Source organism: Liolophura sinensis, chromosome 2, assembly GCF_032854445.1.
Source record: "Liolophura sinensis isolate JHLJ2023 chromosome 2, CUHK_Ljap_v2, whole genome shotgun sequence".
Classification (NCBI taxonomy): Eukaryota; Metazoa; Mollusca; class Polyplacophora; order Chitonida; family Chitonidae; genus Liolophura; species Liolophura sinensis.
This window is the reverse complement of record NC_088296.1, coordinates 25,724,794-25,741,416: the sequence shown is the minus strand read 5'-3', so window position 1 is coordinate 25,741,416 and position 16,623 is coordinate 25,724,794. Positions and strand designations below refer to the sequence as shown.

Genomic DNA, 16,623 nt, shown 5'->3' with positions numbered 1-16,623 from the left:
AAACATGGATATGGGGGCTGTCCATTACTGGCACTGATATACAAGGGTGAAAGCTATGAACACATGGATATGGGGGCTGTCCATCACTGTCACTGATATACAAGGGTGAAAGCTATGAACACATGGGTATGGGGGCTGTCCATTACTGGCGCTGATATACAAGGGTGAAAGCTATGAACACATGGATATGGGGGCTGTCCATTACTGGCACTGATATACAAGGGTGAAAGCTATGAACACATGGATATGGGGGCTGTCCATTACTGGCACTGATATACAAGGGTGAAAGCTATGAACACACTGATATGGGGGCTGTCCATTACTGGCGCTGATATACAAGGGTGAAAGCTATGAACACATGGATATGGAGGCTGTCCATTACTGGCACTGATATACAAGGGTGAAAGCTATGAACACATGGATATGGGGGCTGTCCATTACTGGCACTGATATACAAGGGTGAAAGCTATGAACACATGGATTTGGGGGCTGTCCATTACTGGCACTGATATACAAAGGTGAAAGCTGTGGGAAGCAGAGGGGCACGCACACAGAATTTTGCACTGGGGTCAAATACTTGATACAATTAACACAAGTGTCACATCAATAAATACATGTATACTGTGTCAGATGGGTCATGTGCTAACCACTATAACTCCTACAAAATAATCCCTTACATCACCTGTCCAGCACCTGTGCAGCAAGCCAATAGATGCTGATCAAATAGAGGAGTTTCAGGTTTGAACTCTTATCATTATCTTAATGAACATTACAAAGATAGAAGATAAAATTAAGAACTACTGATAGTGAAAGTGAAAGTGAAAACACAAACCTCTGCCAAATCACGAGTAGTCTTTTTGTACAGAAACTCCTCATCAGTCACATCATCCTGCTGAACAAATTCAGGCATAAATCACTGCTGGGCTTTAAAGTCCCATAATATTGCCATGTAACAAGTATAGAGGGATTTTCTGATAAATTGTTAGAACGCCAGCTGGCTTCATCTCCACAAAAGGTGTACCAGCAACTTGCGGATGGTTGTGGGTTTCCCCCAGGCTCTGCCTGGTTTGCTCTTACCATAATGCTAGCCGCTGTTGTGTAAGTGAAATATTCTTGAGTACAGCATAAAACACCAATCAAATAATTAAATAAATGAATAAATTGTTAGTTATAAAGTGGCAAATAAAAGATTAAAGGTAAGGAAACTCAGGATGCATGTTAACTGGTGGTGCTTATTAAATGGTTATGAGTGGTGGGCAGTTATAAAATCTATATAAATATACCAACGGGCAAATAAGAAAGTAAAAATGATAGCCCACAAACTGAACATTTATTTTAATATTTATTTTATTTTCATATTTATTTAGTTGTGCACTTTTAGAAGGGAAAAGTGCCCTTTCTTCTGCCACATTTGTACTGTCATCATAGAGTGTTACTTTATAAAGTTACATGCCCTGGATGACTTAACTGAATCAAAACACAGAGAGCAAAAGCGTTAGTTCTAGCAAGCAGGCTACGAGTGTCTATCACCAAAATGTGAACTGCACCAAAATTTGAAGCCTCAGTAGAGAGGTCTCAAAAGTTTGAAAACTAAAGGTTTTCAATGACACAAAATTGCCTATGAAACCATACTAGACTTCAAAACTGAAGTATTTCATGGATATACCACATATATGTGATTATACTTGCACAAAATTACCTAAAAGAATGATTAAAAGCTGCTTAACATTACACTCTACCACAGATACGTTTGAATGCAACAGGGGATATCAAAACATGAGACAACACCAACCTGCGCAGTGTCAGCAGAACATGCAAGCTCAGCGTCAGCATGCCCGACAACAGATTCAGCCCTTGCTAGGATTTCTCCTACCTGATGACGAGACTCTTCTGCTATTGTCACTTCAGTCAACGCCATCTGGTGGTCATCGTCAGATTCCGCTTGATAGTCCGTGGAGATACTGATCCGGCCTGCTGTAGTCATATACACCTCCTTTCGCTTCTTACCATCGAGAAGTGAAGGCTCATCTTGCTGCAGTTCCTGCTTAGAGCTAGCGGATTCTGTTGTTCTGGAGGCATGCACCATTTCTATCCCAGCAGCGGCTTCTGTTCTCAAACTCTCCCCAGAATCCTGCTCTGATTGACTTGTGGATTGTGATGATACCTCAGAAAGGTTTGAATGTTCTGATGACATCAGAGGAGCTTGTGTTTTCTCTGTAAGCTTGTCTTTACCTGTCTGACTAGATATCACAGATTCCTTGCCCTCAGATGCAGAGGTTCCCAATGAAGACCCTTTGCTGGCTGTTAGATCCTCAATCACAGACTCCTCAGACTCCTCATCACTATGACTGGAGTAGATCTCAGTGCTGAGCTGCTTAAAACTAGTGTCTTCGGCTACCTCCTTTGAGGCGTCTGTCTCCAGCTTCTGCACCGGGCTTGTGACCAGATCCAGGCTACCCCGCAGGGGATCCACATTTGGCAAGTATTCAGTTTCCAGTGGCAAAGCCAACTCCTGGTTTGTTTTATCATCTTTCAAAGCTATTGGGCACATTTCATGCGACCGTTTCATTTCAGTGTGACCTTCAGCAAGAGGGTAATTTTCACTGTTGGGAGAAATGTCGGAGGAAGGTGATGAAGACAATGATTCCTCAGGTTCTTCAACCATTTCTTCCACTGGAAACGTGTCCAAAGCCTTCTGGATAATATCAGCAGCCATGTCAAATGCCACTTCCCGTACAGCTTCCTCACTATCTGGACTGAGATCTTTAGTGTCTGACCTTGTATTGCTTGTATTTATGCCATTGTCCTCTTTATTCCCATTGTCTTCTACAATTTCATTGTCCTTCTTGAACTCATCCATGCTATCCCATTCGTTGTCCATGTGCCCTTTCCAATGGCTTTCTCTTGTCAATATTTCAGGCTCTTCATTATCAACAGATTCTGAATTATTAACATTGTTGTCAGCATCAGTGACGCTACATTCATCGCCAAACCTTGTTCTCTTCACTTTTTTATCCAGCTCATCTGAATCCTCTTCACTGTTGGATTCTCTCATTGCCTCTGCAAGCTTCTCAGCAATGGCCGAGTCTTCCGCTTCTTTGGACACATGGCCTAAGGCCTCTGACAACACCGTATCTGTAATCCTCCGTGCTATGGACACATCTGACTCGGGGCCTTCCTCAGGTTGTCCACCTTCCAGCTGACCATGATCTGTATGTTCCTGAAGCCTGTTTGGTTTGTCTTGATCACTTTCTGCTGGTTCTTCTGGAGTATTAGCCTCATCTAACTTTTCATTTTTCTTGATCATATGCATATAATTGCTGACTGTTTCCCCTGTTCTCCATTCTGTATTGCACACTTCCTTCGTCCTCTTTCTCTATGTCATCCTCCACAACAGAATCATCTCTTTCCTCCTCTGAATTACCAGGCTCAACATCACCCTCTTCCTTATCACTTTCTTCTTCGCTGTCAAATTCATCTGCTTCCATCATTTTCAGAGCCATTTCTCTCCTTGACAGCCCTTTGGAGGCAGTTCCCTTAGCACTTTCAGATGCAGACTTTTCATCTTTTGCAACAATCTCACATGCTTCTGAGATAATTTCTTCTGCAAATTTCTGCGCAACAGCCAACTCTTCACTTTTTCCACCATCTGTTTCAAAGCCAAGTGAAGATGATTTGTCAGGGGCATCAAAATTTTCAGAGTCTGAAGATGAACTAAGACTTTCACTAAATTTCACCCCTTTAGAGTTCTTTTTTTCATCATAAATCCCCTCTCTATCCTTATCAGAGAACAACTCTGTTTCCATGTCATTGGCAATCAATCCTGCCATCATATTTTCATTTTCAAGCAGATATTGACTATCCATCCGCGAGAAAGTATTTTTAGCCTTTTCTTTCTGCTGGTCTGAATGCATATCTGCCACAACATTGTCATTGGACATAACATCTGAGCTGGATGACTTCATTTCAGCAGCAATGCTAGCTGCCACAACATTGTCACTGGACATAACATCTTCTGAGCTGGATGACTTCATTTCAGCAGCAATGCTAGCAGCCACAACATTGTCATTGGACATAACATCTTCTGAGCTGGATGACTTCATTTCAGCAGCAATGCTAGCTGCCACAACATTGTCATTGGACATAACATCTTCTGAGCTGATTTCAGCAGCAATGCTGGATGCAACAACATTTTCACTTTCTTCATGATATCCAAATGATTGGTTCTCCACTTCCTCTTCATCTTGACCTGATGGTTTCATTTCTAGAGCAATGTTTGAAGCCACAATGTTGTCTTCCATCAATGAACCATGGTCCTCCTCTACTTCCACCGCACCAAAGACTGGCTTCTTCATTTCTTCAGAAAATTCTGACAGCAACAACATTATCATTTGGTATTACATCTTCACTGCCTTCAGACTTTGTTTCATCAACTTTGTCGGAAGTAACAGCTATGTCTTCAATCAATGAGCCAAGACCATCGCTTTCTTCACTAGATCCAAAAGCTGGGTTTTCCAGCCCTGTAACAGGGAATGCATTCCCACCTACAAGCTCTCCCAGGTCATGATCTGAGTCAGGGGGAAATGTCCACAGAAGACTGCTGCATCACAATCCCAGCCATCTGGTCAGAGGCTTTCCTCTGAGCTTCTTCCAGATTTTGGCGAATAATATCCTCAGCCATTGCCTCTTTGTTATGTTGGTAGAGATTCCTCTTCAAATTGCTGTCTAAATCTCCATAGCCAAAAATTTCATCCAGTTTAGCTGCCTCTTGTTGACCCGAAGCAGCACCATCAGATAGGGCTCTGTGTTTTGGAGAACGATCAGGAGAAATGACATTGCGCTCCACTTCTGGCAAGAAGTCTTGAAAATTCTCCACAGATCGTTCCCTGACAACACCCGTTGGCTGTTCAGGTGTGTCACTCTCACCTGTGTCCGCTTCATTTCCAATGCTGAACGGATTAGAACTCTTCATCTCCTCAGCTATACTTGCAGCCAAAACATTTTCCTGGTTTGCTGGTGCAAGCCAAAAAGGATCAGAGTCTGTGGTGTCTCCAGCAGATGTTTCACTTACGTTTGTGTCTGCATTTGACATTAGCCCAAGTCTAAAAGGGTCATCGTCACAGGCTTTCCCAGAATTTTGCAGGAATCCTTGTGTCTGCTGTATCCCAAGACTAAAAGGATCTGCATCTGTCATTTCCTGTGCCAGACTTTGAGCGACCATATTGTCAGCCCCTCCATCTTGACCAATTTCTGCCATACCAAATGGGTTTGAACCTTTTATGTCTTGGGTTATCGCAAATGCAGCAGTATTTTTAATCTGTTGGGCTGCTTCTTCTTCAGGGAAACTCCTGTCTGAGCTACTTCTGTTAGACATGGAATCCCGTTCATTCACCTCCCCTCCAAGAGAAGCTCTCTTATCCATAATCCTCTGAAGCATTTCATCACTCTGAAAGCTCGGGAGTTCGTGGTGCCTGTCAAGACTCTCCAGAGGGCTTTCCTGGTAGCTGTTGCGAGGTGTGTAAGGAAACAGGTCACTTTCCTCCCCTTGTTCTTCTGGAATCACATCTTTGTCCAAAGACGCCTGTCTGTCTTTGATGATCTTCACCATCTCTGAGTTGTTGAAGCTTGGCAAATTATGCTCTTTGGCAAATCTTTCCATGTCTGACTCCAGAAAGCTGTTAGGGGGTGTGACTGGGTAGCTGGACCCTGCTGATTTCACCTCTGTGGACAATTCCAAGGAACTCTCAAGGTCAGAAGTAGCCTCTACCTTAGCACTGTTCATACCTTCAGCACTCTGTGGTGGATCAACACCAGAATTGCTTCCGCTCAACAAACTGTCAATAAAGGAATCCATTTGATTTCTTCCACTCTCCTTTTTGTCATCGGAGTTGCTTTCCAGACTTGCTAAACTGAATGGGTCGAATTCGTCTGATGCTTGATGCTGCCATGGAGACTGATTTGCATTAGAATTGGAACTGCTCAGGAAATCGTCGGCAAAAGGATTGGAACTACTGAACTGGTTCTCACTGCTGGCCTCGCCCCCTCCCGAAAATAAACCAAAAGGATCATCACTGGTGTCCTGAGGAAAGTCCTCGGGAACTTCCTGACTAAAAGAATCTTTAATGTTTGTTAAAGGGACATCACTCCCTATTGTTCCTGATTCCAGTCCCTCAAATGGAAATCCAGACACATCCATCCCTGGAGTTTCTTCCCCTGTCAAAAAGCTCTTCAAAATCGGAATGACTTTCTTTCGAGAGCCCTTGACGTTCCCTTGGGAAAAGCACATGAGCGATTCTGAGGGGCTTGGCTGGGGCTCTAGTTGAAGGCTCGGTGATGACGATGTGTCCAGAAGATCAGCAATCTGTCAAATACAAAAAATCATACTAATTTATTATTTATTATGCAAAATAGTGTCTCTGTTTACATTACACTAAACTATCATCTTCACAGGGTTTTTTTTTTTCTAAGCAAGATATTAGATGCTATTCACCATGCTTGTCTACAAGTGCATGGTTTCAACATATTTTATACCCACCATATGTGTTTTTTTTTTTTTTTGATTTTTTTTTTTTTTTTGATTGTTGTTTTATGCCGTACTCAAGAATATTTCACTTATACGAGGGCGGTCAGCATTATGGTGGTTGGAAACCGGGCAGAACCTGGGGGAAACCCACGACCATCCGGAGGTTGCTGACAGACCTTCCCACGTACGGCCGGAGAGGAAGCCAGCATAGGCTGGTCTTGAACTCACAGCGACCGCATTGGTGAGAGGCTTCTGGGTCACTACGCTGCGCTAGCACGCTAACCGACTGAGCCACGGAGGCCCCCACCATATGTGAAATGATTAGATATACCCAAGAAATCAGTTTGGTATATATTGAGATAAGATTGGGTAAAACATGATGATCATCCTAAATGAGACAGCAATTTGGTTTTAATTCAGAATCAGATTCGGTAGATTGTAGTAAGGTTCTGAGACAACTTTAAGAGGATGAAGAGCATTAACAGTGTTTGTAAAAACCTATGGTAAGTGCGCTTGGCCCAGTGCTGCGACAGCTTGATAAAATGGGCCGCAGATGCAAATGTCACTTCAACTGTACAACACATGTAATCAGTTGTACAAGATATGTAATCAACAATACGACATACAAGGTACAGAGGTCAGGTTACTGAATGTTGACACACATACAGTTCTGAAATACCTGACAAACATGAATCTGACATCAAATCAGAGCTCATTCAGGCATTAGGCTAAGGTGTGGTCACTGAGTTTAAGTCTAACTCATGCTGGCTTCCTCTTCGGCCGTAAGTGGGAAGGTTTGCCAGCAACCTGCGGATGGTCGTGGGTTTCCTCCTGGCTCTGCCCGGTTTTCTCCCACCATAATGCTGGTGGCCGTCGCATAAGGGAAATATTCTTGAGTACGGCGAAAAACATCAATCAAATAAATAAATAAATCAAACAGCCCAAACCTGCTGTCTAAATATCCTGTTCTCAGAGTACACAGCCAGTTGCCGTTGTACTGAAGAGCCGGAGCTTGACAAAGTCATGAGGACAGCCACCTCAGCGCCTTGGGCCGCACAGAAAGACTTCAGGTCATCAACAAAACCATCTCTGTCCAGGAGTGTCTGGAATGAAGGAACGGATGAATGATTATGGATTTGAACCACATCTGTCTGGGCAGTCTGAAAATCCATCACTTACATCCACTGCACCAATATTATTTCTAAAATCTACATGTATGCAATGCACATTTAATAGAGAAGTTGCCAGAAATTATCCCTGATCCCTGAATAATGTTCATAAAATATATCAGACACAAAGTTAGACATCCAAGCTGGATGTTCAGCATATGTGAACCATATGACAAGCCAATGGAGAGCAAACCTGCTGTCACCAGGATGTGCAGATCCTCCGGCCACCATCTGCGGATCCTCCAGCCACTATACGCGAATTCTCCGGCCGCCATATGCAGATCATGGTCAGATTATGGCACCACGATCGGCGTTGGATTTTACGGCATTGGATTTTACAGCATTATCTGGTATGGGTACAATTCTAGTTTCAGTTTAGAGTTTACAGTTATGTTTATTTTTACTTTCCTCTTAAAATGTAATCCCTGTGTGAATGTCATAAATCCAATAAAACAGCACTAACTTAGTCCCAAACCTTCCAAGGGCAATATATTGACTCCAATAGCTAGCTCAGTTGGTAGCTTCAGGAGCAACAGATCCAGGGTCAATCCTGTGTCGGGTCAAACTTAAGACCTTAAAAGAGCAAGATGTAGCTTCTCGCTTGGGGTTCAGCATTAAGGGGATAGTACAACAACTGGTTGACCTGAATCAGTATAATGGCCCAGGTGGGGTGGTTTATTTGCCTTCAGTCTCAGTGAAGCGCCACTAGATAAAAGAGTGGGGGAAATCAGTCCTGCAACAAGGAGGCACATTACATGCTCTCTAAGGATTCCTTCGTTGTCATATGACTTAAAAATTGCTAAGTATGACGTTAAACCCCAAGCACTCACTCACTCTCCAAGGGCAATGATCATTATGAAATTGTGTAAGTCTATCCCAATGTCATAGCTGTGTAGTTTCTATCACTGTCAAGATCGAACTAATGCTGTTTTGTACGTGGGAGGCCTGTAAGGTTACATCAGTATTTTCATCAAACAGTTCAATGCATTGGGCACAGTATCTGTTGAAAACAGCACGCTGGCCTTACGATCCTCGCCAGCCAATCTTGAATTGGGTCACTTTTAATGTGACACCAGGATATTCATCCCGCAAATCCATGCATTCAGTGAACGGCTGTCAAAAATAGGACTCAGTGGCCTTTTGATCCCACTACTGTCAATCCCATGTTGAAAATGGTAAACATGGACACAGGCTGGAAATTATAGCTGTCTGCAAGGGAGTATGATTATAGTAACATCACCACTCTGAATAAAAACTGTCTGAAGAGCTCATCAATTTATCGAATGTGTTGAAACATGACTGGAGTCTACAAGAGAAAGGCCGGTGTTCTGGAAAGAGGTACCTTATATAAATAATGATCAAAAAACTTTGATCAAGATACGTGTGTCATCTTAGTATTTCCACATACCTGTAAGTCCATGCTCACAGAACACATGACAATGGTCATGTTTCTATTTCCCCTCACCTGTAAGTCCATGCTAACAGAACACATGGCAATGGTCATGTTTCTATTTCCCCTCACCTGTAAGTCCATGCTAACAGAACTCATGGCAATGGTCATGTTTGTATTTCCCCATGCCTGTAAGTCCATGCTCACAGAACACATGGCAATGGTCATGTTTGTATTTCCCCATGCCTGTAAATTCATGCTAACAGAACACATGGCAATGGTCATGTTTGTATTTCCCCATACCTGTAAGTCCATGCTCACAGAACACATGGCAATGGTCATGTTTGTATTTCCCCATACCTGTAAGTCCATGCTCACAGAACACATGGCAATGGTCATGTTTGTATTTCCCCATGCCTGTAAGTTCATGCTCACAGAACACATGACAATGGTCATGTTTGTATTTCCCCATACCTGTAAGTCCATGCTCACAGAACACATGACAATGGTCATGTTTGTATTTCCCCATACCTGTAAGTCCCTGCTCACAGAACACATGGCAATGGTCATGTTTGTATTTCCTCACACCTGAAAGTTCCTGCTCACAGAACACATGACAATGGTCATGTTTGTATTTCCCCATGCCTGTAAGTCCATGCTCACAGAGCACATGGCAATGGTCATGTTTGTATTTCCCCATGCCTGTAAGTCCATGCTCACAGAACACATGGCAATGGTCATGTTTGTATTTCCCCATGCCTGTAAGTTCATGCTCACAGAACACATGACAATGGTCATGTTTGTATTTCCCCATACCTGTAAGTCCATGCTCACAGAACACATGACAATGGTCATGTTTGTATTTCCCCATGCCTGTAAGTCCATGCTAACAGAACACATGGCAATGGTCATGTTTGTATTTCCCCATGCCTGTAAGTCCATGCTAACAGAACACATGGCAATGGTCATGTTTGTATTTCCCCATGCCTGTAAGTCCATGCTCTCAGAACACATGGCAATGGTCATGTGTGTATTTGCCCATGCCTGTAAGTCCATGCTAACAGAACACATGGCAATGGTCATGTCTGTATTTCCCCATACTGGCAAGTCCATGCTAACAGAACACATGGCAACGGTCATGTCTGTATTTCCCCATACCGGCAAGTCCATGCTCAAAGAACACATGGCAATGGTCATGTTTGTATTTCCCCTCACCTGTAAATCCCTGCTCACAGAACACATGGCAATGGTCATGTTTGTATTTCCCCATACCTGTAAGTCCATGCTAACAGAACACATGGCAATGGTCATGTCTGTATTTCCCCATACTGGCAAGTCCATGCTAACAGAACACATGGCAACAGTCATGTCTGTATTTCCCCATACCGGCAAGTCCATGCTCAAAGAACACATGGCAATGGTCATGTTTGTATTTCCCCTCACCTGTAAATCCCTGCTCACAGAACACATGGCAATGGTCATGTTTGTATTTCCCCATACCTGTAAATCCCTGCTCACAGAACACATGGCAATGGTCATGTTTGTATTTCCCCATACCTGTAAATCCCTGCTCACAGAACACATGGCAATGGTCATGTTTGTATTTCCCCTCACCTGTAAATCCCTGCTCACAGAACACATGGCAATGGTCATGTTTGTATTTCCCCATACCTGTAAATCCCTGCTCACAGAACACATGGCAATGGTCATGTTTGTATTTCCCCATACCTGTAAATCCCTGCTCACAGAACACATGGCAATGGTCATGTTTGTATTTCCCCATACCTGTAAATCCCTGCTCACAGAACACATGGCAATGGTCATGTTTGTATTTCCCCTCACCTGTAAATCCCTGCTCACAGAACACATGGCAATGGTCATGTTTGTATTTCCCCATACCTGTAAATCCCTGCTCACAGAACACATGGCAATGGTCATGTTTGTATTTCCCCATACCTGTAAATCCCTGCTCACAGAACACATGGCAATGGTCATGTTTGTATTTCCCCATACCTGTAAATCCCTGCTCACAGAACACATGGCAATGGTCATGTTTGCATTTCCCCATACCTGTAAATCCCTGCTCACAGAACACATGGCAATGGTCATGTTTGTATTTCCCCATACCTGTAAATCCCTGCTCACAGAACATATGGCAATGGTCATGCTTGTATTTCCTCATACCTGTAAATCCCTGCTCACAGAACACATGGCAATGGTCATGTTTGTATTTCCGATCTTTTTCAAATCTTTCAGCAATATTTCCTCATTACTCAGACCTGAAATGACATAAAATGTTCACTTATATGACGGGGAGGCAGTGTTAAAGTGGGAGGAAACCATCTGCAGGTTGGATGCCATGATACCACACCCATTAACTGCACCCATAAAATGTAGTTTCTCTGTAAAGGTGCACAATTTCTACAGGTTGAATATGAATTTTTTAAAAAAAATTCTGTTTCATTACTTTCAATTATAAACTACTGAAAATAAATCAATATTGTGAACATTCAAGAGCTTAGACTATTACAAGAATGCCACTTCATGAAACACGGTCAAATTCTTACGCTAAGGGAATTCCTCATGCTCTGTCCTCACGTGAGAAAGATGTAGGTTTTGCCAGCAAAGTTTAAACGTGCGGTATGGTTTAAAATTACATTTTGTTTGAAAGGAACGGCTACAGTACATGATGATGGCTGGACTGAAAGTTTGGCTCTACAACACTGATGTAAAGTCTGCATTTAGGAAGATGGGAAGATGAAAGATGCCAGGTTCAAGTAAACAGTAGGTCTAAATTTCGGATTAATGTGACAAATTTATTCGACCCTGAATTAAAAGAGATCACCGACTGTACGGGGTTGATCAACGTGGGAATACTTATCTGCCCGACCTTGTATTTAGGTTGCTTACGGGACAAAGTTAAGGATTTTCATGAAGAAGGTCAGTCATATTTTCACTGAGCTCTAATAAATACCACAGCACAGCGGTGTTAACCATGCTTAATGTGTAGAATAATTTAATTTGGGAGCCACAATCAAAGTTTGGGCAGTCTTGGTCTTGAACGTTACATAATTTCCTCCCCTGGGTGTAGGGAACATGCTTGTCATTTCTTTGTGTGCCAAAAGGAAGACCATTAAATGTGTTTTCTTCACAATTTAATGTTGCTGGTGTAGTTACGTCAGACTGATGTTAGTACAGGGCTTTCCCCGGCAGAGGGCGTCAACATTAAAAGTAGTCCCTGTTTTCAGAGGATGCACATACAAACCATCCCATATGGAAATATACAGGATGCCTCTGCATCAGTTGGGTATCGGCCACATGTATATGACAAAAGGATATAGTAAATAAAAATGAAAACACTGTCTTTGTGGCAACCTCTTGCACATTAGCTATAGATGTACAGTTACACGTTCTTACACGTACTCAACAAAAAATCATAGCATGGTAGCACACTGGCATCATACAGGAAAGATGTGCCACAATTCTCTGTCCAGACATTAGTAGTACAAACCATCCCATATGGAAATATACAGGATGCCTCTGCATCAATTGGGTATCGGCCACATGTATATGACAAAAAGGACTGTACACTCATGTACATACAGTAAATAAAAATGAAAACACTGTCTATGTGGCAACCTTTTGCACACTAGTAGAGATGTATAGTTACACATACTTACAGGTACTCAATAAAAAATCATAAAATGGTACCATATTGTATCATACATGTAAACATAAAAGAGATGTGCCATATTACTGTGCCCAGACCTTAGTAGGACATGTACTTAATATGTTTCCATCCAAGAGTCAAGCTATACTACAAAAAATTATTTTGGGAGGACAAAATCCTAAACACTTATTAAAAACACTACACCTTGATGTATTACATGAACATATATATAATTTTAATTATATCTAGTTCCCACAAGTCCCCGCATGTCCAGACGTTACAACTAAAACACCACTGTCTCCATACCGCTGATGTTGCACTTTGCCTCCTGAAGTTCATCAAACAACTCCTTAGCGCTGACATCTGGTAGCTTCCTGGCGAGTTCATCCAGAATCTCATCATCTCTGGAGGTTGTCTTCCCCGCCTCAGGTGAGCGGTTGACTGTGTCAATGAGTATGGTGCCTGCAAAGAGGGATACTAATTGGCATAAAGAACCACAATCATTATTATTCGTAAGAATAATAAACCCAGACTCCATGAAGTGTAGTACTGCAACATCAAAGATGAAATTTGATTATTTCAAGAATATTTAACGTGTGAAACAGCAGTCAGCATTATTGAGAGAGAGAACCGAGCTGAGCCCAGGGGAAAGCCTTGACCATTTGCGGATTACTGGCATATCTGCCCACATTTACACAACAGAAGAGGAAGGTTGTGCATTTCATGGTTTGATCCAGAAGCTGAACAGTACAGATGTATCTATCCAAACTATTATCAATATTCTACTTATGACATAGAACAGGAAATGACATAAATGTTCACCCCAAAAAGTGAATTTAAGGGAGAACTACATCCTAAAAACTCACTTTTAGTGCTGAGGATTCCATTTTTCTCATACAATATTATCCTACCTTCCAAACATCCTATCCCACAACACCTTTTCAAGATCAACACAACTCTCAGAATTAGATGCAGCCTAATCATGTATAAAGTTTTAGGGAAGTCAAATTAACAAAAGAAATCACTTTTCAATATTATCTCCCAGTTCCATAGAAGTTCAAGCAGAACATCTTGCCCATATAAAGCCCAAATTCACTGCTGGAAATTTTTACATGCCTCTCCATGGAACTTTCCAAAAATGTGAAACACGAACACACTTTTGACCAATCAAAATCAATGTGAATCATGAACACACTTTTGACCAATCAAAATCAGTGTGAATCATGAACACATTTTTGACCAATCAAAATCAATATTGTACCTAACAGTTCAACTGCAGTATGAAATTTCCATGTGGTCATAACTCACCATAGAGCAGTGTAGCTATCTGGTCATCCATGTCAAAGAAAGGGTGCTGAAGAAGCTGCTCTGTCACCAAGGTACAGCAGGACCCCACCAAGTCCAGAATTACCTCTGTCCTGAACAATACACAATAATGATAAACACTCATGTACACTGGTAAGTCTTACAGCCATTTCAGTCAGCAGGGTACAGCTCAGGACCCAGCAAAGTCCAGAATCACCTCTGTCCTTTACAACACACAATAATGATAAACATACATGTACACAGGTCAGTCTACAGCCATATCAGTCAGCAGGGTACAGCTCAGGACCCCACCAAGTCCAGAATCACCTCTGTCCTGAACAACACACAATAATGATAAACACTAATGTACACTGGTCAGTCTACAGCCATATCAGTCAGCAGGGTACAGCTCAGGACCCAACCAAGTCCAGAATCACCTCTGTCCTGAACAACACACAATAATGATAAACATACATGTACAATGGTCAGTCTACAGCCATATCAGTCAGCAGGGTACAGCTCAGGACCCCATCAAGTCCAGAATCACCTCTGTCCTGAACAACACACAATAACGATAAACATACATGTACACAGGTCAGTCTACAGCCATATCAGTCAGCAGGGTACAGCAGGGCTCCACCAAGTCCAGAATCACCTCTGTCCTGAACAACACACAATAACGATAAACATACATGTACACAGGTCAGTCTACAGCCATATCAGTCAGCAGGGTACAGCAGGGCCCAACCAAGTCCAGAACAACACAAAATATGAGCTGAGTGAATAATTTTTGAGTGTGGAAAAAAATAATAAAATGCTATAATGGAGACACCCTACAGTTTTGAAAACGTTTACATGTTTTTGGCACGATTTTCATTTTGTTTATACTTTAGACTACAAGTGCCTATATATACTTCAACAGTCTGGTTTATCAGCTCTTAATTACTAGTATTTAAAGGTTTAAAATCTCAAATATAATATTGCTGGTCTCCTATATGTGTACACATCTTAAAGAATAAGCCCTGAATCCATGGCCTTCCCTACTGAACACAAAGGTCCCAGGTCCATCCTTGGTTTATAGTACAATGCAAAATGTCTCAGTTCAGACAACTATACGTATTAAGTGCTTAACCATGTTTGAGATGTTCAAATCCAGGTCAGCATTATTCCCCTAATGTAAGTGACATACATGTACATGTGCTGCTGCACATGAATACCACATGCAGCACAAATAAAACATAAACGCATCGGTACATCTCTGCTGTAAACTTCGAAGAATGCTGGTATCAAAAATGGAAACCCTTTGTAACTGTTTTTAATGGTACATGTATTTCTATAATCAAGTCACCCTGAAGTCAAATCAACATCCACAATCTTGCTACATGTACAATTTTTAACATCTACATGTACTTGAAGTAAATACATACATGTAGCTTGATGAATTGTGACAATGAAAATGAAGACTTATTGCATAGGGGCAGAGCCTTTGTCAATCCCAGATTGACACACGCCAAGCCTGGTTATCCATGTACTACTATATAAGACAGCAACTTGGATGCTGGTCAATAAACAGATAAGAAGCCTCTGCTCTCAGGAGCAGGTCTGCTGTGATCTTTACTGTCCACAGATGTAAGTTATTGATTATTGAAGAGACATGCCTAAGGCATTCCGCTGACACAAAGAGATAAAGAGCCACTGATTCTTGGATAAATGTCAGCTCTTTTGGCAAGCCTCATCTCCTGTGGTCATTACTGGCTATTATAACAAAGGTGGGCTGTAAAGAGGCTGTTATCAGTTGCAGGTGGGCTGTAAGATGCTGATGTCAGTGACAAAAGTGGGCTGTCAAGAGGCTGTTATCTGTTGCAGGTGGGCTGTAAGATGCTGATGTCAGTGACAAAAATGGGCTGTAAAAAGGCTGTTATCTGTTGCAGGTGGGCTGTAAGATGCTTATGTCACTGACATAGGTGAGCTGTAAGAGGCTGATATCAGTGACATGTGGGCTGTAAAAGGCTGATGTCAGAGACAAGTGGGATATAAGAGGCTGATGTCAGTGACAAGTGGGCTGTAAGAGACTGATGTCAGTGACAAGTGAGCTGTAAAAACTGATGTCAGTCACAAAGGTGATCTGTAAGAGGCTGATGTCAGTGACACAGGTGATCTGTAAGAGGCTGATGTCAGTGACAAGTGGGCTGTAAGAGGCTGATGTCAGTGACAAGTGGGCTGTAAGAAGCTGATGTCAGTCACAAAGGTGATCTGTAAGAGGCTGATGTCAGTGACACAGGTGATCTGTAAGAGGCTGATGTCAGTGACACAGGTGATCTGTAAGAGGCTGTTGTCAGTGACACAGGTGGGCTGTAAGAGGCTGATGTCAGTGACAAGTGGGCTGTAAGAGGTGGATGTCAGTGACAAGTGGGCTATAAGAGGCTGATGTCAATGACACAGGTGATCTGTAAGAGGCTGATGTCAGTCACACAGGTGGGCTGTAAGAGGTTGTTGTCAGTCACACAGGTGGGCTGTAAGAGGCTGATGTCAATGAGAGGTGGGCTGTAAGAGGCTGATGTCAGTC

General features: G+C 42.3%; 1 protein-coding gene across 1 annotated transcript in view; it reads right to left on the bottom strand.

Moving 5' to 3' along the window:
- The window catches only part of LOC135462610 (protein prune homolog 2-like), a gene marked incomplete at its 5' end in the record, with an annotated part of 54,831 nt that overhangs the window by 22,280 nt on the left and 15,928 nt on the right, over positions 1 to 16,623 (bottom strand). The window contains 11 exons of the mRNA XM_064739835.1: positions 833 to 892; positions 1,793 to 3,298; positions 3,357 to 4,369; positions 4,585 to 6,361; positions 7,471 to 7,626; positions 10,298 to 10,535; positions 10,697 to 10,706; positions 10,925 to 11,105; positions 11,267 to 11,361; positions 13,059 to 13,214; positions 14,061 to 14,170. Coding sequence (XP_064595905.1) covers positions 833 to 892; positions 1,793 to 3,298; positions 3,357 to 4,369; positions 4,585 to 6,361; positions 7,471 to 7,626; positions 10,298 to 10,535; positions 10,697 to 10,706; positions 10,925 to 11,105; positions 11,267 to 11,361; positions 13,059 to 13,214; positions 14,061 to 14,170 — 5,302 coding nt within the window. The remainder of the gene's footprint in view (positions 1 to 832; positions 893 to 1,792; positions 3,299 to 3,356; positions 4,370 to 4,584; positions 6,362 to 7,470; positions 7,627 to 10,297; positions 10,536 to 10,696; positions 10,707 to 10,924; positions 11,106 to 11,266; positions 11,362 to 13,058; positions 13,215 to 14,060; positions 14,171 to 16,623) is intronic.